Source organism: Uloborus diversus, chromosome 4 (assembly GCF_026930045.1).
Source record: "Uloborus diversus isolate 005 chromosome 4, Udiv.v.3.1, whole genome shotgun sequence".
NCBI lineage: Eukaryota > Metazoa > Arthropoda > Arachnida > Araneae > Uloboridae > Uloborus > Uloborus diversus.
In genome coordinates, this window is record NC_072734.1 from 45359577 (window position 1) to 45383556 (window position 23980).

The window sequence follows — 23980 nt, forward strand, 5'->3', positions numbered from 1 at the left end:
AAATAGGTAAATAGTACCATTTACATTTTCTATTCCCCTAACTTTTCAGTGCAAAACATCTTACAACTCTTCGCAATTTTTTTTATTGCTTTTGCCCAGGTTTTAACAATGGATTTTAGCAATGTTGTTAAAATAGAATAAATAGACTTCCTAACTTTTGGAAATGGCCGTCAATTAAACTTTTATCCAAACACCACTACTTCCTCTCATAAACAGTTTGTTTAGATTAAAATAAGATAGTAGAAAAAAAAAGCTTGATGATGCTTAAGAATTTATTAATTTCATTAATTGATCACCAAAATTTTAAGAAAGATTTTTTTAAAAAATCCTGAATTTGAGTAACAATATTTTTTGAATTATGCAAAATTATTACTATCAAAACTCTCGAGTTTTGACATTCTATCCCATCCTAATTTTTCAGCACATTTTAATTTTATAACATCATAATAAACTTCAAAGAAACATTTGATTTAAATTTTCGAGTGGGATATCAGGAGAACTATGAAATTTCTGCCATCGGAAATTCAAGCATTTCCAAGGCACCTAGTTGGTAAAATTAAATTCAAAGGACCTTTCAAGGATTTTCAAGGACCATGTGAACCCTGTTAAATAAGGAATTTTTAGGTTTTCATGGCTGTTATTACCTCAAAAGTGTTATACTCTTCCAAAAATGACCCAGGAGCAGCATCAGTCTCAAATCGAGAAAAAAGATTTCTATTTAACTTTCTTTTCATTTCAGGCAAAGTAAATTCTTTATCAGCAGGAAATGAATTTTCATCCAAAAAATTTGTTGCCAATAAGTCTGAAGCTTTCCTTACATCTTGTCTATCATGATTTGGTGGAAAATGAACAAGATCAGGCCGACATCCAGACTATAAAAGTAAAAATATTAAAATACAACTTTAAAAATCTCACTAATTAAACAAGATAAAACAATAATTATATAATAGCAGTAGTTAAAATAAAGTATATTTACAATTTTATAATTTAGATCAAGGGCCTCCATTTAACTTTTTTCAACTTAAGGGCCATATTGTAAATTTTTCCAAATGAGTAGGGCCAATAATCTGACAGTATTTCAGTTCACATGGTTCAGTTAGCGCTTCCCCCCCCCATACACCCACAGATTTATTCATTACTTTTTTCTTTATAGAAAGCTCAGTAGTGGTTTTTGAGTATTTAGTTTTATTTAAAAATGCTCAAAAACAAATTTTTTTCTCAAATAATTGAAGGAAAAAAATCAATTTGTAAGCTTTTTGTAGGTTGTAGGTTGAAGACCCCCAAGTTAGATTAAAATGAAAAACAAATGCAAAGGAATTTTCTGTTGAAAGGCAGGTAAAAATTAATTCAAATAGTACTCGCATATACACCATTTGTTCATTCAATAATGAGCATTTAATCTCGAATTTGAGCATTGATGATCAAGGAGATTTTTCTTTATTATTTATGTCTTGCTTTTCATTACTAATTTGTTTATTTCCAAAGAAACAAATGGCAGAACATCCAAGATTCGGACATTTATTCTAGGTCAAAGTCAAACATTCAGCTAGTTTCTTAAAAGCATTAAGCTAATTTAGCAGCAACATTTGAAAATGTTTAATGATTCTTTGGAGCTGATAGTATTTTTAAAATTTTAAAAACTATATTATTCCATTAAAGGATAATTTATTTATACTTCAATGTATCTTGTTTAAAAAATTTTAAATGTGTAAAATTAATGTATTTTTTGCAAATTTTGAACAGAATAAAATTGATTATTTACATAAATAATTATTTCATTCAAATTTATATTTGAAAAAATCATTTGGTTAACTTTACCTTGCCTAACATAATTCTATCAAGTTATTTTTAAAGTTATAAAAAATATTTTCAGACAAATTCAAACACGACAAATTAAATATTTCTATAAGTAGTATTTAACTTCAACAGATATTCAGAGGGTAGGGTTCAATTGAACTCTCTTAAGTATTTTTAAAGCTAAGGGGTTTTCTAAGGCACAGCTCCAATTTCAACTCATATTACTTTTTATTTAGCCAGTATTGAGAAGTCTGTCTTGTCTGGGACTCACTTTGAAATATTGGCAAATGATATTGCACTTCGAAGACCAGGAAATGTTATTCTCAAAATTGAGTCAGAGCTTAAATAATAATTTTCAATAAGTAGGAGTGTACCTGATGTTCAACTAATGACACCATAGAAAATAATTCTTCGCAAAATTCACAAGGCAGTTTTATTTCAGATGCACCTAAAAATATTCAAAGAAAATATTTAGTGTTTTAAACTTGATTAACATAAGTTTCAAAATGACTTTTACCTATTAATAAATGAATGAATACATAGTTTTTCAAAACAATCACAGGATATTTTACATTAAGCATTATAAGTATTTTCAATAACAAAGAAGGATATAAAGAGATACAAAAGTAATTCAGCTTTTAGTTCTTTTTAAAAAAAAATTAAATAATATGATCTGAGGTATCACATATTAAAATACCTTCCAGTTTCCAAAAATATTAAAATAATTACAAGATGCAAAAAGATTTAAATCTCAAACATGAGAATAAAATTTTCAGGAAGTACGTTCACTGATAGCATGTTTTCCAAAAATATATATATTTTTTCAACTAAAACTAAGCATAACTAATATTAAACATAAAATATGCCAGTCCAAGATTGCATTAATGAAAATAGCATTCGATTGTTCAAAAGATTAAAATGTTTACAAGGTGCAAAAGATTGAAATCTCAAACACAAGAAGCAATTTTTCGCTACGTTTGATTATGTGCAATGTTTCCTTGGTTCCAAAAATAGGAAAGTTTATTTTCTATTAAAAGCTAACTCTATAAATAAGCTAACCTAAGGTGGTATATGTCAAAATAACTTCCTATTGCCAAAAATATCAAAATATTTACAAGATGCAAAGAGATTGAAACCTCAAACACGACAAGCAGTTTTCGGCGAAGTCCGAGTATGTTTGATGTTGCTATGGTTCCGAAAAAAAAAGTAGTTTCTTATCTATTGAAATTAAACATAAAATAAGCTAATCTAAGGTAATGTGTGTCCAAATAACTGATTATCAAACATTCAAAATGTTAACAAGATGCAAACTTGAAAACACAGGAAGCAATGCTTCGCGATGCTGCACGTCGAACACAAGTTCATAAAATTGCACAGATGAAATGTTCTTGAAATATATTTAAGCACAATTCAATGATTTTCTTCCGATTCCAAGTACTAAAATAACTTTCACATATTTTTATAGGTTATAAAATTTTTTCAAGCACTTGAAAATGAAATTTTTATTTTAAGCACTTTTCAAGGTTTTTCAAGGCCGTACGAACCTTGGAGAAATATCGGTAGCTCCTGGCTTCAATTTGAGTTCATAACTCCTCCCCCAAACCTCTACATTTCCTAGATTTACATGCTGCAGTGGTTGAAGGAGGAGTAATGACGTCAATCTGAAGCGAAATCAAAAAAAAAAAAAAACAGGTTCAATAGAAAAAGGCGCCGCGGCCGCCTGTTTGGGTGTAACAAAAATCAGCACACAGTATCTTTTAACGTAATGAAAAATTTAAAATCTGAATTTTCAGTAAAAACAATATAAAAGCGAGCTAATCAGACCAAAATGTTAAAAATTGATCTAAAATGGACTTTACCCTGAAAAACAGGATTTGGGTGGGAAAAGCGAACCATCAGAGACTCCTGTTATACACATAAACAATTCCAGCCTTATTCGGCTCAAATTTGGGAGGATGTATATTGCATATGCTTTGGGAACAAAGAATTCTATTGAAGATATACATGAATAGCTTATTTTTCCTAGCACAGTTTTTTTTTTTTTTTTTTTTAATTCAAGAATGGATTCTCTAGAACTTGAAAACATGAGTATACAACTTTTATCTAATTTATGAGAAATAATGTTGGATTGGTAAATGCGTGTCATCAACCTGTCTGAGATTCTGTGCACTTAATTATAATTTCTATCTATATATTAACACTTGATATTTGGATGGAAATTACATTTTACAATTTGCAAAAGAGTATGTACTCAAAAATTAGCAGTTTGAAATCTTATAGTGAATCAAGAAAAAAATAAAAACAACCAGCCCTTGCCATTTATTTGAATTCAAATTTGAATTCAAATTATACAAATACAAAATACAAAAGTGACGACCAGCAACAGGCTCTGGGCCCAGCTAGACTGGTCCTAGTCAATTTACAATCCCCAGTGAAGATCAATGGCCTTCTTAAAACTGTCTACTCCTTTACTCATTACCACCTCTTCCGGTAAGCTGTTCCAAGGTTCCACTACCCTGCTAAAATAATAATTTTTCCTAATATCCATGTTAGCCTGAGATTTAAATAGCTTAAAACAATGACCCCTTGTCCTGTTTTCAGTGCTAAACTTTAGCCCCGTAACATCTTTCGTTGTAATAAATTTAAACAGCTGAATCATGTCCCCACGGTCTCTTCTTTGCTCAACACTGTACATTTTTAGCCTTCTAGGCCTGGAATGGGATCTGGGAAGTCCACTTATTAGCCTTGTAGCCCGCCTTTGAACCCTTTCCAATACATTAATGTCTTTCTTAAGATAAGGAGACCAAAACTGAACAGCATACTCCAAATGGGGTCTTACCAAACTTCTATATAAGGGCAGAAGAACTTCTTTAGATTTATTTGAAATAGATCTATTGATAAACCCAAGCATCTTATTGGCTTTGTTGCTAGCAATGCTGCACTGTTGGCTAAACTTTAAATCCTGGCTTATTAGGATCCCCAGATCAGTAACTTTGTCTGCCTGACTAATGACTGAACCTTGCAAATAATAACTTGTACACTTATTTCCATGCCCTAAATGTAGCACTTGACATTTCCCAACATTAACAGCCATACCCCATTTATCAGCCCACTCTGTAATATGATCTAGATCCTCTTGCAGCTGATTTGCTTGTTCTTCATTTTCTACAGTCCCCATAACTTTGACATCATCAGCAAAACAATTCATCTTCCCAGAAATATTTTTGTGAATATCGTTCATAAAGATAATGAACAAAACAGGCCCTAACACTGATCCTTGAGGAACCCCGCTTAAGACCTCACTCCAATTAGAATAATTTCCCCTTACAACTACTCTTTGTTTCCTTCCGGTCAGCCAATTTTTTACCCAAATGAAAGTTTCCCTCCTATTCCTATATCAGCTAATTTGCTAAGTAGAGCAACATGCGGTACCTTATCGAAAGCTTTTTGAAATTCAATGTAAACAACATCTACAGGCTTCTTATTGTCCAAAGCCATGGTAACTTTGTCATAGAAATGTAATAAATTAGTTGCACAAGATTTACCTTTCCTAAAACCGTACTGAAAACTAGTCAATAGATTATTAGTCTCTAGAAAATTTACTATCTTAATTTTCATCAATGTTTCAAAAATTTTGCAAACCACCGAAGTTAGACTCACAGGTCTATAATTTCCCGCACTCCCATTAGACCCTTTCTTGAAGAGCGGTGTAATGTTAGCCAGCTTCCAGTCCTCTGGCACTGTCCCCGAATTATAAGAAGCATTGAAAATGTTTGCGATTACATCTGCTAATTCCTCTGCACATTCAACTAAAATTTTCGGACAACTATTATCTGGCCCCGGAGCCTTAGTCTCTTTAATTTTTTTCAAATGAAGTAAAACGTCATCCCTGGAAAATACAAAGTCCTCAAGCTGTACTATAGCTTGTGTCTTGTTGGTGTCAACTGTTGAGATACAGTTATCGTTAAAAACACTCGAAAAAAAGTTATTAAGAACATTAGCAATATCACTATCGTCCTGAATTAAAATTCCGTGCTCATCAACCAGTGGCCCAATATGAGTATTTCGAACTTTCCCCGAATTAGCGTATGCAAAAAACCTCTTGGGATTCCTGCTTATGTTATCTGCCAGTCTTTGCTCCAACTCTCTTTTCTGAATCCGTACCAAATACTTAAATTTACGCCTTGCCTTACAATATTGGAGCCTATCTGCACTGTGACCTGTTTCTCTAAACCTATGAAAAGCAGCTTGCTTGTAATTTAGAGCGTCTTTAGTTTCCCTGGAGAACCACATTGGCCAAATTTTAGTGTTGACACCCTTTCTCCTAAAAGGAACATGATCCCTAACCATATTCGCTAGATTTTCCTTAAACTCTGCCCACTGAAGATTCACATCGCTATTGTCCAATCCAGAAGAAAAAACTGTTTTCAAACTCTGATGAAGTGCCACAAAGTCAGTATTTCTGAAATTGGGCACAAACCTAAAATTCTCTACTTTGTGCATATCAAATTTAATCCCAAACCTAATACTGTTGTGGTCACTATCTCCAATGTGTTCCCCTACCCATAACCCCTGAACATGTCGCAGAAAACTAGATCTAAAATTGCGTCCTGTCGAGTACCCTGAGTTACAATTTGATCTAAGAAACAGTCACCAATTACTTTCAAAAAATCCTCTTCTCTGCTATTACTATGGTAAAAATTATTCCAATCAATTCCTGGAAAATTAAAATCTCCCATTATGATGACTGACCCCTTGCTAGAAATGTCACTAATAATACTAAACATCTGTTCGTCTTGACCCTGGCTTAAGTTGGGTGGCCTATAAATATTCCCCAAACGTAGTTTTTTGCCCTTATTACTAATCAACTCCAGCCAAATCGTATCAATCTCATTAGGTTTATCATTAATTACCAATTCATTGCAAATTAAAGTGTCTCTGACATAAAATAAAACCCCACCACCTCTTTTACCTACTTTATCTTGTCTAAACAAATTATACCCAGCAATAGATAATAAATCATCATCACTTTCGGTAGCCCATGTCTCGGTAACTCCAATAATATCCAACCTCTCGTCTATAATTATGCTTTTCAATTCTTCCATCTTGTTCCTAATACTACGAGCATTTGTATAAAAAACCTTAACTAAGCCCATCTTACTTTTATTTAATGCTGCACGATTGTTTGAATCCCAAGTGTTAAAATCCTTTCTCTTATTAGCCACCCTATTTCCGTTTCTACTAAAATCCCGATAGTTAGTACCCTTTCGAATTCTGCTCCTTAAACCATGCCCCCCATTCCAACTTAGTTTTTTGATTCTGAAGCCTCTAAAATCAGACCACTAACCATTTTGACCCCTGTAGAGCTCAGATGTAGGCCATCCCTAGCAATCCAATCTCGTTTACATCTATTCCACACATCAATAAACCTGATACTATGCTTAATGCAAATTTCTTTGAGTACCAGGTTCATACACCTAGCCCGTTGGTTTAACCAACTCCTATGCACTCCATACCTGGGAAGCAAACCAACCACTTGGACATTTGCCGAACAGTTGGTTGCTTTGTCCAACAGGGAATCCCATTCCTTTGTAAACTCATCATTGTTACTATGGCCTACATCGTTAGTTCCCACCCACAAAGTAACTACATCCTCTTTATTAAATACCCCCTTCTTTTCAGCAACCCTATTTACATCTCTCACCCGAGCCCCTGGCAAACAACATCTAGCCACCTTACGTCTAACTCTGCCTATTGAGTTTCCCACCTCACGCACCATTGAATCTCCCAAAATTATACCCTTTGTTTCCCAGTCAGTCGCCTCAGCAATAACTTTCCCCTTTACCTCTGGAATTTTCCCACTATCTAACACACAGCTAATTCCCACATCCTTTTTACTAACTTCCTCCTTTAATTCTGGAATATTCCCACTATCTAACACACAGCTAATGCCAACCTCCTTTTTGCTAACTTCCCCCTTTCCCTCTGGAGTGTTTACCCCATTTACACGCCTACAGCCTAATGCTAACTCACCCTCCAAAGTAAGCATCCTAACTCTGATTTCTGAGAGTTTAACACAATTTGTGCAAATGAAATCCTTCTCAGACTCATCCTTCCCCTTAAACAAGCAGAACATCTGACATAGGTCACAAGAAATCCACTTGTCCCCTTTACCACTTTTAACCTCCTTCATTATGCATATAACTCCCATTCTAGCTCAAAATGGTACACTTAAAAAGTCAATACAAAAATACAAAATTGGAGAAATAATGCTAATTATTAGAATTAAGAAAGCATTGGAAGTAAAAGATACAAATATTACTAAATCCTAAGATAAGCAGTAAATTAAAATAAACAAGTTACACCCTAAACAGAGCAGTCAGGCTTAACAAGAACTCAGCACAATTTAGGTTTAGCTACACAGAATAGAAAAACACTTTAAGAAAGCAAGTAATTCAAAAATAAGACTTAAAAGCACAAGAATACTTAATTATATGATAAAATACAATAAAAATACTGAAACTAAAGTAGTAAAATAAACAATTACAGTAAAAAAATCACTTATCTCAGGAGCAGCAAAAACACTCCCCAGCAACTGTAGCGCCCTCTTATCTTATGTATTTTGAAATTAAGAATTGTGATGGGACCTTACCTTTTGGGTTTCTTGTTTCTACAAATGCAATGACAATGGAAAAGAGATTTGAACTTGTCATATTATGACCGATGATTTTCTAGATAGTACTTTTATTTGTTTTGTTTTGCTTTCCTTTTAAAGTTCATCTATGCAGGTGTTTCCCCGAAAAAGCATTATTTTACCAAAAAAAAAACATGTTTTTTTAAAGAGTAGAATCTCCTTGAAATAAGCCTTGGAAAAAAAAAGAAAGCAAACTGCAGATGATTTATAACCATGACTACAAAAATTAGTCGCTCTAAATAAATATTAAAAACAATGAGCTAGACTTACTCTTATCGTCATGGTAATTTGAAAAATCAAAGAAACATCCACGACGGTCAAGTGAGGATAATCAATTTGTGATTGTCCGAAAAAATAATAATAAATAACTAAGCCCTGTTGTTGGGCAGGTAATTGGGAAAACATAACATATCTTTCTTAAAGTTCCTACATGTAGTTATTAAATATATTTGCAACACATTAAACATTGTACAAAAAATTATGAAAGGAGCATGCATAAATATAAATGTAATGCAGGTAGCTAAGATATGAACATGTTACACATTTGCAATACTGTTTTCTATTTTATTGTAGTAATACAAATAATGCAAACCAGTAAATGGTAAGCAATTGTTTCAAAACGAAATTCATTACAAAAGCAATTATTTGCGGCTGAAAAATGCATTACAAGTCATAATATACAGCTATCTGCCTTCAGGATTAGGTTGTTTTGCATAAATAGAGTAGTAATGCCAATTCAATTACTTCTTTGATTATTAACTTATTCTTTAACAAGCATCAAAGTGGCCATGAGAAGGGTAATCCATTTGAATTGCATTACCACACAAACTGCGCGTTTGAAATGATTTGATCTAAAATTAAAATGGATATATAAATCAGAGATATTTTTTAAAAATTTATTTCACAGAATTTTTACCCACTTCTGGAAGTAAAACATAGAAAATAAATGCCGCAAATAGAGGACAAAGAATAGATGCTTCACTATATCTTCCCAGTGACAATTGATTTTTTTTTAAATTGCTTCATTAAAAAATATACTTAGTTAAAACACTTACTTTTTTCATAAACTAATGAGAAGTCACGGTCTGCTTCATAAATCCCAGTATTCTCCACAGCTTTGAATTAAAAAGAATTAATAATTTAACAACCAAAATATACATTACACTTTTATTTAAATTCTTTAGAACAAAAGACTATGTACAATCTTAATGTCAATGCTCAGTTCAGTTAACAGATTAAACCTGAGAAGAGGGATAACATGACCCAAATAGGAACACAAATGCATATTAACCACCTCTGCTATTAGAGTCAAACTGGACCAACTGTTGAAAATGGCAGACGAAAACCAAGTTCAAATTATTGCTATGCAAGAAACCAAGTTAAAGACGGAAACAATCTTGAAGTGCAGAGGCTACAATATATACAGGAAAGACCGATCTACTAAGGGAGGAGGAGGCTTGGCCTTCTTCATCCGTGATCTCAACTACCAAAGTTTAGACATTCCTTCAGATGCAACTACAGATTTGGAAATTCAGGGTATCAAAACACGCTGGAAAGGAAAATACTTAAGTATTTTCAATGTTTACCATCCTCCCAACCAAAAACATTTACCTGATTTTTTCTCCAACCTTATGGACAAAAATACTATTATCCTTGGTGATCTCAATGCAAAACACTCTTCCTGGGAATGTTCTAGAGATAATGACAGAGGACTAGATATCCTGGAGATCGTTGATGACAATGAATTTATGATACTTAATGATGGAGCACCTACACACACCTCCTCATTACTCCCAACTGATGACCACTCTAAAACCCTTATTTGAAAAAAGAAAACTACTTTTAGATTCTACCAGGCACCCAAATGATAACGTGAGAACTGAGATCAACCAAATTAATGCAGAAATTAAACTTGCCTATTCTCAGCTCAAAAGGCATAGATGGAATGAGATTTGTAGTAATATTGATGCAAGGACGCCGGACACAAAACTTTGGAAACTTCTTAAGGGCATTAACAAGGAACAACCCCAGCATGTAAGCTGCAACACAATTAAAGACAGCAATGGACAAATGCTCACCGATGGTGTTTCTGCCTTGAAGGGGCGGTGGAGCTTGCGTGCACCGATGACCCGGAAAGCTATGCCGGCGGTAGCTTTGCTACTGGTAGGGTCTCCCAAGCCGGACAGGTCGAAGGGTAGGTGCCAGACTAAAAGGAACACCCTGGTCCTCCAGGATGGGGGTTGAGCGTGAGGCCAACAACCTCACCCCGGAAAACATATCTTGTTCAGAAATCTCAAGAAGCTAAATCCGGATGGAATCGACGGAGATGACATGGAATGAATATGGATTTGAAAATTGGGACATGGAACTTACGTACCCTATATAGGGGTGGAGCACTGAAGAACCTAATAGAAGTGTTTACTTCTTATAATATTGACCAGCAACAAGGTGGCTGGATAGTGTTGAGAAGGACCTTAAAATTTTGGGAGTGAACAGGTGGAGAAACCTGGCAACGTGTCGTACCGCCTGGAGGAAGCAGACGGAGAAAGCCTTGGCCTGCACCAGGCTGTTGTGCTGATGAAGAAGAAGAATGGACAAATGTTTACAGATGATAAATCTGCCGCCAATGGCCTTGCTGCTCACTACCAACAAATTAGCAGACTAAACTTCACAATTGACGACAAACATGTCTTACTTAAAGCAAGAAACATTGTTCATGGATGCCGTAGCTCGGACCATGGAGACCCAACAATGACTACTCAGTTTAACAACCAAGAACTTTTGCTCGCTTTGTCCCTTCTTGACCTTAGCAAATCACCAGGCCCAGACTGAATTCACGGTCATATGATTGAAAATCTTGGAGGCATTGGAAAACAAAAGCTACTAGACCTTTTCAACTTTTCTTGAAGAAATGGACGATTACCTCAAGAGTGGAAAAGGGCCACTATCATACCAATAAAGGAGCCAAATAATAATACCTGTTCTTCTGGTGATTGCAGACCTATAGCACTGACATGTACCATCAGAAAATCAAGGAGAAAATGGTCTTGATCAGACTCCAATACTTCTTGAGCAAAAATAATTTACTCCCTAGAGAACAATTTGGTTTTCGGAGAGGCCACAGCACGACTGATCAAGTACTCTATTTTGCCCAAACCATCAGAGATGCCCAAAACTCTAGGCCAACCCACCACAATGTTGCAGCTCTGCTGGACCTAACGAAGGCTTTTGATAGAGTTTGGAAGGATAAACTTATAATAAAACTGCACGATGTCTTTAAAATCCGGGGAAACACTTTAGCATGGATTTCTGATTACCTTAAACAGAGAACAATTAGAGTTAAGTTCAATAGAACCCTCTCCGATACTTTTAGCCTAGGCCAGGGTGTTCCCCAGGGAACCGTTCTCAGCCCAACTCTCTTTGTTCTGTTTATGGCCGGAATTGAAAAAACCGTTTCCACGAGGACTCTTGTTGGAATGTTTGCAGACGATATTGTTATCTGGAGCTCAGGCAGAGCAATCGATGAAATTGAATCCGAACTCAATAGTACCTTGGACGCCATCTCAAAGTTTGCAGATGAACATAAAATGAACTTCAATCCAGTTAAATCAATAACCACTTTCTTTACCACCAATAAAAAGCTTTATAACTATCAACCTTCTTTGATGCTCAAAAACCAGAAACTCACCTACGAGAAACACCCAAAATACCTGGGCTTCATCGTAACCGACGCGAAAGAAGAAGGCCATGACAGCTGCGAGTGACTCACACTTCGCCTTCCATCCGCCGCCGGCGGTGAAAAGAATGTAGTAGCGAAACAAACAAATCAGTGAAATCCTGCTATACTAAGCAATAATTTCTACTTTCTAGATAACTGCTCCTGCTTTTTAAACTCAAGTTGAAATGAAATGGAAATTATGGAACATACTCATACTACATACAAATAAAAACAAGTACATTGTGACTTTTTTTATTTTTCTATATCTGAAAAATAAAAATTTCTGGAAAATATTTTTGAGTCTTCCATAAAAAAATGGAATAGAAATAAATAGAAAAATGTGTTTTGCAAGGATGTTTTACACACATACAATATTCTTTTTAGTTATTTATTTATTTATTTTTTCAATATTTCTTTGTTTCAAAATTTGTTATCGAGCTGCAAATAAGCATATATGCTGTTTTTAATGAAAAATAAATCATAGTGTAAACGTACAATAAATAGCTTGGCAAAGAAAAAATAACTATGTGTAATTAAATTATATATAAATAAATAATTATAATTAAAAAAGAACAATACTTCTAAAATGTTATTTCAAGTTTCCGTATTTTATTACAACAAAATGTTAAAAAGCATTTTTTTTCAAAGCAAAATTCAAGAGTAATTATAATGTGCAAATAAACCTTAAAATTTGATGCAGAAAATCAAAATTTGAAAAGCTCTACTTAACTTTTAACTTTATTTTAATAAAACAGTTAAATGTTATTTAATTAATGCAACAAAAGTAGTATTTATTATACATATGCATATGTCCTAAATAATTCATTTAAAAAAGATCAAATGTGGAAACATAATCAACACAAAGAGCAATGAGTTGTGATTGAACTTTTGTAAAAGTCAATAAAGGAAAAGCTTAAACTGTTTTTAAGTAAAAATTATTTTATACAAAACAGATTATTGTGAATTTATAGATAAGTAAAACAGTTTTTTATGATATTTTAAATTGTATTTTAGCGACACCCCAAAAATTACAATGCATCATTTAAAGTTCCAGCATGAAGTCTGTTGGTGGCTTTTCTTATAGTTCTGACACAGCAAGAGAAAAAAAGTATAATATAATACATTTCTCAACTCATTCAATAATTTTAAGTGTTTTGCATCGAATACAGGTACGTTGTTATAAAATCAAATAGCTCTCAAACACATGATCTACATCTGATCAGATAAAATGTGAATGCGTGAACTCAGTTTACAAAAGTTTTGATGAAAAAAAAGGTTTTTCAAAAAGTTAAAACAAGGGAAACTTGCCATATGACTACAAAAAATTATTATGATAGATTTTTCAAACTGAATTTTTGCAAATAAAAGCTATAACATTTTTTTCTTTCTTTTTAACATGTAACATTCATAATGTTATTTCAACCAAAATCTTAACACTTCATAATAAATTTCATTGTTTACATCTCAAATCATGTGTAGGGTTTAGACAGATTTTAGGTCCACAGATTTGAGGTAGTCAACTGTATATTATTGACATCAATATTTCAACCATAGAAAAATATGTTGCAATGCATAACAATACACTTCTCCCAGTAATTTTTAGTATTTTGTATCAAATAAAGGCGTGTAAATGTATATTGGGTAAGAAACGCCAAGAAAGGAAGTTATACATCATTGATAATGATAATACTATAGTACATATTAATTTGTAATGAACATAAAAAACTCAACAAAATAAGTTTCTTTTCATACCTGTCAAATTTTTATCCTTCACAAAATATAAATGAATTATTCAAAAGTACTCTATTCAATCCTTATAATTTTAAAATTTGAACATTTCTACTGCAATAAATATTCTTTAAAGCTACTGTAAAGAAATTAAATAATTATCTCAGTATCAAACTACTGAAAGTTTGTTTATAAAACATTAGTAACATGGATAATTTGTTCAAAATATTTAAGTAAAAAAACTTGCCAGATTGTTTAAAAAGAAACTTTGAACCTCCTATAGTAAAAATTTGTCCACATTTTGTGATATCAGTACTGCAGTAAAGCTATTACTGAAAAACATTTATCAAACAAATTAGGGTGCACTTTCATGCATGTATATAATAAATACTGTATTAACACACAGGAGAGATAAGGTAAAAATTAGGATACACATGTGTTCGAACAATTTATTTGAAATTAACATCTTAAATTTAAAACAGGTTATAATTTATAAAAATCTGAAAATATGCTGACTGTGAGACAATATGAAACAAAATAAATAATATGATAAACTTTTACTTACAATAAAGTAAAGCAATTTTACTTTGATTTGAATTTTTTTTAACTTGCCCTCTTATAAATTTACCAGATTTTTGTCATTCAAAACCTTAGTGTAATTTTTCAAACAAATGTTGCTGAAAATGAGGATAATTTTGTTAATTGAATAAAATAACTCCTTTCCACATAAATCACATTTTTCGTGTAAAGAAAACCGATCACAATTGATCAAGTAGAATTTAAAAACATTTACAAGAACTTTATACTGCTGCATGCTGCATTTTTGAAACTTCTCTTCAAAATTAGGAGTAAGGATTTCTTTAAAAACACAATACAAGTGTATAAGCACATTTAGGACAAGCCTTGATGGTTTTTTTAACCCTCCTCTGTTTAAAATACTAATGAAAGAGTCAGAGTTACTATCTGAAATTGGTGCTAGGTCAATTGCGTTTGGCTCTATCACAATGTTGTGGTTTGAATCATAGATTCCCAAACACTCATTGCAGGAGATATTCAATTTGAAGACACAATATCCAGCAATATAAGTTAAAACTTCTACTTCGTCCAAAATTACATCAATACTTATGTCGCATAAAACGTCATAAAAATCACTGATGTCAAGTTCCTCAACGTCACTTGATATAGTATCACTACTACTTAAACTTCTAATTGAAATTTGGCCCAGTTTGAAAGAATTAAGCTTTAGGATACTCTTGATTCTGAGCTTCCTCTCACTTTCACAAATGTCAATAACGGAAGCATGGTAGTTGCTTCCAGACATTTGATGATATATTCCAAATCTGGATTCCAAACAGTCTGTTTGAAATTTTCCGGTGAGAACGTATGAACTTCCTTGCTGAAGCAAATGCTTTATAATAGACAACATACACTTAGTTGTCTGAGTATGTGCATAAAAAGTTTCCTCACTCAAACATCCAGAGTGAGGCTTCAACTTCATTTGCTCCAAGCCTCTACCCAAGAAAGAAATTTCTCCAGAAATTGAAACCTTTCATCGTCAAGAGAACGGAAGTCCAAACAATTTGCATTTCGTTTCAGAATTCCAACCTTAGGATTTTTGATGTTCATGATATTCCACCACTTCTTTATCACATTCAAAAAATTAACCGTGGCCTCCCAGTTTTGAAAAACATTCTGCTGTCCATACATTTGAACAGCAGCTTGTGTGCTTTCATAAAATACATTGAGAGCCAAGTTCACGTTTTGCCTTTCAATACTTGTGGGATAAACAGTTTTAAAAGTCAACTTGTGAGCATATTTCACAATAGAGGTTCTCTCAATGTTAAAAACTTTCCTTAAAAAAGAAAATTTTACAGAAACAGTCTTGGTAAAGTCATTAAAATCTCGACAAAGAAATGTTTTTCAGAATCTAATTGATTCAACAAGTTATTTCTTATTGACTTCATGATATGTACGGAGTCGAATAATAAAAATAGAGGTTGTGAATCATCAAAAGGATTTTTAATGCAGATATTGTCATCTGCCAGAGGTCGAAGATTCTGGAACATGTTTCTGTTTATTCGGTTGTTGTCCCCAAAGCAGAATACTTTACGATGTTCTGCAACGGAAAATCATTTGACTAAAATTGTACTGCAAGTACTTTAAGCATTGTACGCGAAAAAACGTGACATTTTAAACAAGTTGGGTGGCAAAAATCAAAATCATTTCACATAGTCTTTTTTAGCTGGACTGTTACTATTTATTTTTGTGGAAATGAGATATTTCCGGAAACATCACAGCTTTCAACCAAATGACTAATTAAAGAGCACTGAGTTTGGAAAATTAGTTGATCATGAAAACTATAAAATCAAAAAAATTTTAACAAGGTGTCAAACCTAAACCGATTGCGATTCTCCAAAAATAGTTTATATGCTTTCCAAAATGCATAGAAAAAGCAAAGATACAAAATTTTATGAAAATCCGAACCTAGGTGTCAAAACCACATTTTTTGGTTAATTTTACATGAAGGAGCAATTAAAATAATGTTACTAAACAAAGAAATTACTGAAATAATAAATAGAATGAGTTGAGTTTGGGTTGCATGTAATAAAACACTTCAAAACAATTAAAATATTTTCTGGATGCAAAAGGATTGAAATCTTAAACAAGACACGCAATTTCCAGCGATGGACATGTTGGCATGTTTCCTAAACATGCATGGTGGAAATTGTAGAGGATGAAGATCGATTGGGAAAAACCTACAAAGGACTAATCGAATTCAACATCGCGAGCTTTCCCCCAAATTATCGTAATTTGAGACAATTTTAGATTTTCTACTAATTTTAAGAAATTTGCAAACTCTACAGATTTTCTGCATCGCAGTTTCTGCAGATTTTCTGCATCGCAGTTTCTGCAGATTTTCTGCACCGCAGTTTCTGCAGATTTTCTGCACCGCAGTTTTTGCAGATTTTCGGCACCGCGGTTTCTGCAGATTTTCGGCATCGCGGTTTCTGCAAATTTTCGGCACCGCGGTTTCTGCAAATTTTCGGCATCGCCATTTCTGCAAATTTTTGGCACCGTGGTTTCTGCAGAAATTTCAATGAAATTTGCAGAATTTCTGCAGAAAATTTGTCTGGAAAATTTGAGAGGAAAATTTCCTCTCACATTTGAACAGAATTGTTCTGCAGCTCAGGCATCTGTTCTGCGACGTACGTCGCAAATTTAGTAGTATTCTGCTTTGGGGGTTGTTGTCAGATATTAATGACAGAACTTTAAAATTTGTTTGACTTAATATCGACAGAGCACTTCTCGTTAACTCGGTCAAATCTGTCGCACTCATATGTTTTACGGGTACTAATCCAATGATATCCTTATAATTGCTAAAAACTAAAGTCATCATGAAAGCTTGAACTGAAGCAGCTTCAGTTTTAGCTTCATTTTCAGCAAACCCATAAAGAGCTTTAATTTTGTATGAAATGTTTGGTTTCACACGTACTTCATCAATCAACAAATTGACGGTTCACTCATGAGCCAAAAAGCTTTGACACTTTTTTTCTAAATGTAACACATTACTGTCATTATTGGTTGATGCTGACAAACTCAGAGATGAAGTTAGTCATTTCAGGTGTCTAACTGATGGCAAATACAAAAGCTGACTTTGTCGAAGCTCTTCATAGCCAGCAGTTGACTTGATGAACACAGAATATGCCAAAGTAGTGAGATGGGGACTATACCTTCTACCACTAGCTGGTTTTTTATGAAGCTTCATTTGCTCGAGCATAAACATTTGAAAGGAATACTCATTTTCAGTTTCTTGCCCTAATTTATCCCATGCTTGTACAGCAGCAGTATATGGATCTTCCGAACATTTTAAATGGTTTGTTTCGTAATAGTTATAAATGAAAGTCAGGATGTTTTCTACTTCACTCCACAAGCTTATTTTTTCAGTATTGTTCAAAATGTGTGCTAGATGTTTCCTAAGATCTAATTGTTCTTGCATTATGAAAACGCTTAGATTCATCTCATTGTCAATTGTGACACTTTTCAGCACTTCTGGGGAAGGATGATAACTCATGTACAGAACATAAAATTTCGACTCCGAACGGTAAACTAAAATATTTTCTCGCTGAAAGAAACTTTCCATCTTGACCGAAAAGCCATCAACAAATGCTTTAAAATTTGGTATTTGATCCTCCTGTACAAATGTTGAGATCCGCTCACTATTCAGTTTGGATATTTTATCCTCTCTGCTTGGTCTTTTTTTGAAAGCTACTGTTTCACTTAAATAGGAAGGACATCCATCAAATATGCATGGATATGCATCATCGGACAAAACAGGACTCTTGCGTTTCATTTTGTGAATTATGCCTTTGGAGTCTGTAAAATTCTCTTCTCGAATTACCATATCACTTCGGAAATGTTTTTCACACACAACCGAGTGCTTGGTAGGTGTGAAGTTTAGTCGAGGGATTTTTTTCAACCACAATTTCTTTCTTTCATCATCCTTTGGAAACTTGAAAATGCTTACGTACCCCACAGAATCTTTAGATGTATAATTAGACTTGCAAGCCGGCACACAACAACGGTCCGGCATGGAGAACACGATGAGATGCAAAACAGCAAACAGCAAGAAATAAAATTAACCAATGATGGGGAAACAATAACAATAATAACGAGGAACTTCAACAATAAAACGTAACAACAACAACGTAAAACTTTAACAATACAAAACGGGTAGAATTTTAGCATAATCGAGAAATAATTCGCACATGTAAACAAGCAAGCAAGCGGAAAGCTACGCTGCGGTTGAGATTACAGTCGGACGGCAAGCAATGAGTCACCCAACTTGCGCCGCTAGTTGTCAGGGCCTCCTTATAGCGACGGTTACGGCTTCATCCTTGATCCAGAATTTTTGTGTAATAAACATATTGATTTCATAGTCCAGAAAGCCAGGAAGCGTCTCAACATTTTGAAACACATTGCAGGTCGAAACTGGGGAGCAGACGCAAAAACTCTTAAGACTTCCTACCAGGCTCTTATTAGGCCAATCTTAGAATATGGATATCCCATTTACTGTTGTGCATCTGAAACCAACTTGAATAAACTGGAAAAGGTCCAGTTGAGTGCTGCTCGCATTATTACTGGAATGAAACGCAGCTATCAAAAAGCATCCTCTTTGAGGCAGATCTACAGCCTCTTTCCATGAGACGCCAGGCCAGTTTAGTCAAATACTTCAATAAACTTTCTAGTATAGATCATGGAAACAAAACTGCTTGCTACCTAAACAGTTGGACAAGCAATAAAAGACTAAAGAGAAACAGCCCCTTTTCACTGATAAAATCACAACAACTAATTGCATCAAATGTGGAACCTCACTATATTCATTGTAACTTAAATACTTGTACAGACCTCTCCAATGTTGAGTTTTGTGATGGACTCCTTACCACTCTCAATAAGAAAGAATGTATTCCTGAACTTCTTAGACAACTGGCCCTGGAAGTCATCAATAAAATCTCTCCAAATGATATTACAATATATCCAGATGGCAGCAAAATGAATATTCAGGCAGGTAGTGGAACTTACATTAAAACTCCTCACGAGAAGTTCTTCCTAAAGCAACGAAATCCAGATTTTTGTTCAGTTTTCCGAAGTGAATTAATTGCCATTCACATAGGACTGGAGAAAATTATGTGCGAAAACAACTTCAGAGATCTTTGGATACTTTCTGACAGTAAAAGCTCAATTCAACACCTCAGAAACTGGTCCCTCATAGAAGACAAAACTAGTCTATCAATCCTACGTAAAGTAAAGCTCATAGCCCTTCAGCATAAGGTCCACTTTCAATGGATCCCTTCCCATGTCGATATCTACGGTAACAAGCTGGCCGATACTCTTGCCAAAGAGACTCTTGCCCATCCAACACCTTTCACCTCGGAGCTCACCAATCTAGAACTGTTCTCCAAGCAAAAAGCCAATAATAAAGAAAAATGGTTAATACCTCCACCTCACAATTGGTACAAAGGCAAAAGGCCAGGACAATCTCTTGCCCTTCCCTGTGATAGGCAGACTAACACCCTTTTGTCTCGCCTCGCCAGTGGACATCTGAAAAGTCTCACTTTCTCTGGAAGCGCCAAGAGGTTCCCCATCTGCCCTAAATGCCAACAAGACCAGGCATCACCACAGCATATCTTGAGCTGCCTGGGATTGAACTGGAACGACATATTCGACAGTCCACTGCTAGTGTCAGATTTCATAAGGGTCAACGGCTTTATCGATTTGGTCTGACTCCGTCAGACCCAAGGGAGATTAAAAACAACAACAAAAAAACAACAAACCTTTTCATATGATGTCTCAATTCAAGTTAGTAGTCATTATGAATCAGACACACATTAGTTAAAATTAGATGATAGAACTGTTTTTGATGACCCTGCCAAGTTATGGAAGGATTATTATAGCAAAATAGTTAAACAGTTCAGGTTCATCAACACCAGAAAGACTGAAAATTGCAATATATGCCTAGAAAAACAGAGGGATATAGTGTAATTGCTTTCAATTTTTTGAGTTAATTCTTTAAAAACTTCTTTGATTTCACACGCCATAGGCATTTTTTGTTACAGCTAAATAAAAAACTGCGCGGGATAATGTTCAGTGATGTTATCCTTAAACGGCAGAATGTGGAGTTAATTTTATACCTCAGAGCAAGAAGAACATAGGTCACATTATGACAATTTTACAGGAGAAAAGCTTTCTTCTGGCCCATGTAAAAGATGGGATGCACGCTCTTTTAACCTTGGTAAAAAATTGACAAGGAATTGTTTTTAAAGAATTACATTTACATGGCTCGATGCGGAATAGACTTTCTTTACACTACACTAATAAATGGAACATCCCAATTTTTGGACATGTCAGTCTGGCTCTAAGGTACAGAATTTCTCTTCTCAAAGAGCAATGCTACTATTTGGCTGGTGGACAGTTGGTAGTGTTTAGCATTTAGAATATCAACCGTCTGCAAAAAGAAGAGTGTAAAAGTGAAACTACAGTGAATAGCATTTTTTCATGTTACAATAAGTAGAAGAAAAGAATTTCTCTGTTTGGTAAAATACCATACAGACCACTATGGTCCCTCCTATTTTTCTAGATATAACATTCAATATTTACACAGCTATGAGGCCAATGACTAAATGATTAAATAAGAACTTAAATGGGGCAATTTTATGAAGATTCAGAAAACTAAAGAATGTTCAGTTAGTTATTATTCGATTTATGGAACAACAAACTACGAGAGGGGCCACAATCTTTCTAGTGTTAATTAGTTACTTGTATCAAATAAAATTTAATATCAATATGATCAAAACTTCAAGCTAGAAATGAGGAATGACACAAAATGCATTTCTCAGAAAATTAACTAAATGGTTTGGTAAATGAATTTAGTCAATCAAAGCAGTTATAAAAGCTTTTAGTGTCTAGCTTAGACGTTCTTTCTTTTTTTCAGGGGCTGCTCTTAGTAGATTTTTCACAGAGTAAAAAATTTATAACCTTGTATAAGAAAAAGAATAAAATAAAGCAGCAGAACAAGTATAAACAAATTCTGTACAGCAATTTTATAGATGAAAATATAGCTCAACTTACTTGCATCATATCCTGACGACATTCCGTAATCTGCAGTGAATTTCTTGAAGAAGTTCCAAATATTTGATCCTTTTGGAGGAGCTGAAGAACTCATATTCTGTATGAAAATTATGAACAATATAAATAATATAAATATGATAGCAAAATTAAGAAATTTCATTCCCTGCCTGCATTTGAATACACAAGAAAATATCACTGTCATGTAAATTCTAAATTGAATTACCTTGGTTCCCTTCCTTTTTTACTTATTCTATCGTGAATCATGCTAACATTCGCATAAGATTGTCATTCGAATTAGTACCAAAGCCCATTTTAAAAATTTTGGCACTGAAAGTCCAACACATCTGCAGGGGCCCCTTGAATAGCATAGTTGTAGAAAGGGCTGTAGAGTTACAATCCTGCATCTTTTTATCTTTGCAGCCTATATACTGCAGTACCAGGGTGTAAATAAGTGGTACTCAATCGAACTATCTTACACGAATCAAAATCCAAATTTTAATCGGTCATAGATTTAATCTAAACTTTTTGGATTATAATAGTAAATTTTGTCAGATAACATGCCTGAATTAATTTAAAAAAAGGTCTTTCATTGGCCTTATGGAAAATTGGGTACTAATTAGATCATATTCTTCTTCAGAAACATTTAAAAGTAGTGTCACATTTTACTAAATTTAACATTTTTAAACTAAGGCATGAATAATTAAGTTCAAAACCAATGAGTTCAGAAAAATCACTAACTAATCTCCATTGCAATTACAGTGAAACCTGTGTAAGTTGACCACTTGCGGTGCAATACTTTGGTGGTCAACTTAGACAGGTGGTCAACTTATAAAGGGGGTAATTATTATTATTATTATTATTATTATTTTATTTATTTATTTTTTTTTTTTTTTTTTTTGTAATTCTTGCACCATGCATTCATTTTTTGACTAATTGACACTTACTCTTTCTGTTCAACTCACTTTCATTGTTTAGCATTACTTTGAATCAATAATATAAAATGTTATTCAAATATTTTTAGAGATTATTTTCCCAGAACGATATATAGTATGTTATGCAAATTTAAAATTTCAGTAAATTGATCAAAAAAAAAAAAAAAAGTCTTTTGTTTATGAAAAGTTACTCATTTTATATTAATAGTTCCTAAAACTTTATAGTTAATCAAAAAATAAAATTTTTTTTCGTTTAACAACAAAAGAAAAACAAGTTTGGAGAATAAAAGGGTTCTTAGTAGTTTTCCCATGTGGTTAAACTCAAAAGGAGGTTTAGTTATGCTGCTGTTTCATTAGTTGGTAAAATGCTAGTCTGGCATCAAAAATATTCTTGGAAAGCTATAAAAAATAATAAAAATAATAATTTGTTGGATAAAATTTTAAAAAATAAACCAAGTGATCAACTTAAAAAGGGTTTTTTACAATACTCCAAACCAAACTTGGGGTTCATTAGTGGTCAAGATAGACAGGTGGTCAAGATAGAGAGGTGGTCAAGTTACAGAGGTTTTCTTTCATTATATAAGATAGGACTAATTCCATTCCTGACAAAAGCGGTCAACATAGACGGGTGGTCAACTTACAGAGGTGGTCAACTTTACAGGTTTTACTGTACTTTATTTTCTTAAAGATAAATTCTGCACCTCAGAGCCAGACGGACGCAAGTCCAAAAATTGAAATTTTCCATTTGTTAGTGCATTCTATGTAGAAGCCTATTTCACATCAAGCCTTGTGAAAGTAATTCATTTTAAAAAGTTATTTTTAATTTTTTACCATGGTTAAAAGAGAGTGTGTTCCAGCCTTTGCATGAGCCAGAAAAAGTTTTTCCTCTCTGTTGTAAAATTATCATAATGTGACTTACATCCTTCTGGCTTTGAGGTACAGAATTAAGAATTAACAAATGCAGTCAAACGCGACAACCTAAGTATACAGAGAAAGAGTAACATAAAATAGCAAAAATTTTTGCACAAGCAAAATCAAAATTTTAGGAAAAGACTAGACCACCCCAAAAGTAAGGAAATTATTATAATAAATTTGTAAGCAGCTTTTATTATGTAAAAAAAAAATATTCATTGCATGATGCAGCATTAACTCAAATGAGGCAGTGAGAAGCAAAGGGATATAAATGGCAAGAAACTAAAAATTCCAAGATAACTAGGGCAAATATTTGGAGATTCTCTTCTCTGTTATGGGGTAAGAGGTTGTACTAGTAGCTCTGGTGGGTGCTGCTATAATGCAGAATGTAAAAAAAAATTAAAAATAAAGCCTACCTAGGGTCTGAACTTTAAACAAAATTTGAAAAAGTCCACGTACATCCCTTAGTTTTTCACTGCCTTAAATATACATCAAAGAAAAATTTTTAATTTTTGCCTAAGTTACGAATTTGAAAGGTATACTTCAAGAAATATATAATCAACTATGAATTAA

At 33.6% G+C, this 23980-nt stretch overlaps 1 protein-coding gene across 1 annotated transcript in view; it reads right to left on the bottom strand.

Moving 5' to 3' along the window:
• LOC129220091 (uncharacterized) overlaps positions 1–23980 on the bottom strand; it is a 42549-nt gene that overhangs the window by 4050 nt on the left and 14519 nt on the right. The window contains exons 7-10 of the mRNA XM_054854430.1: positions 21564–21660; positions 9547–9606; positions 2172–2245; positions 645–872 (exon numbers count right to left, since the gene is read on the bottom strand). Coding sequence (XP_054710405.1) covers positions 645–872; positions 2172–2245; positions 9547–9606; positions 21564–21660 — 459 coding nt within the window. The remainder of the gene's footprint in view (positions 1–644; positions 873–2171; positions 2246–9546; positions 9607–21563; positions 21661–23980) is intronic.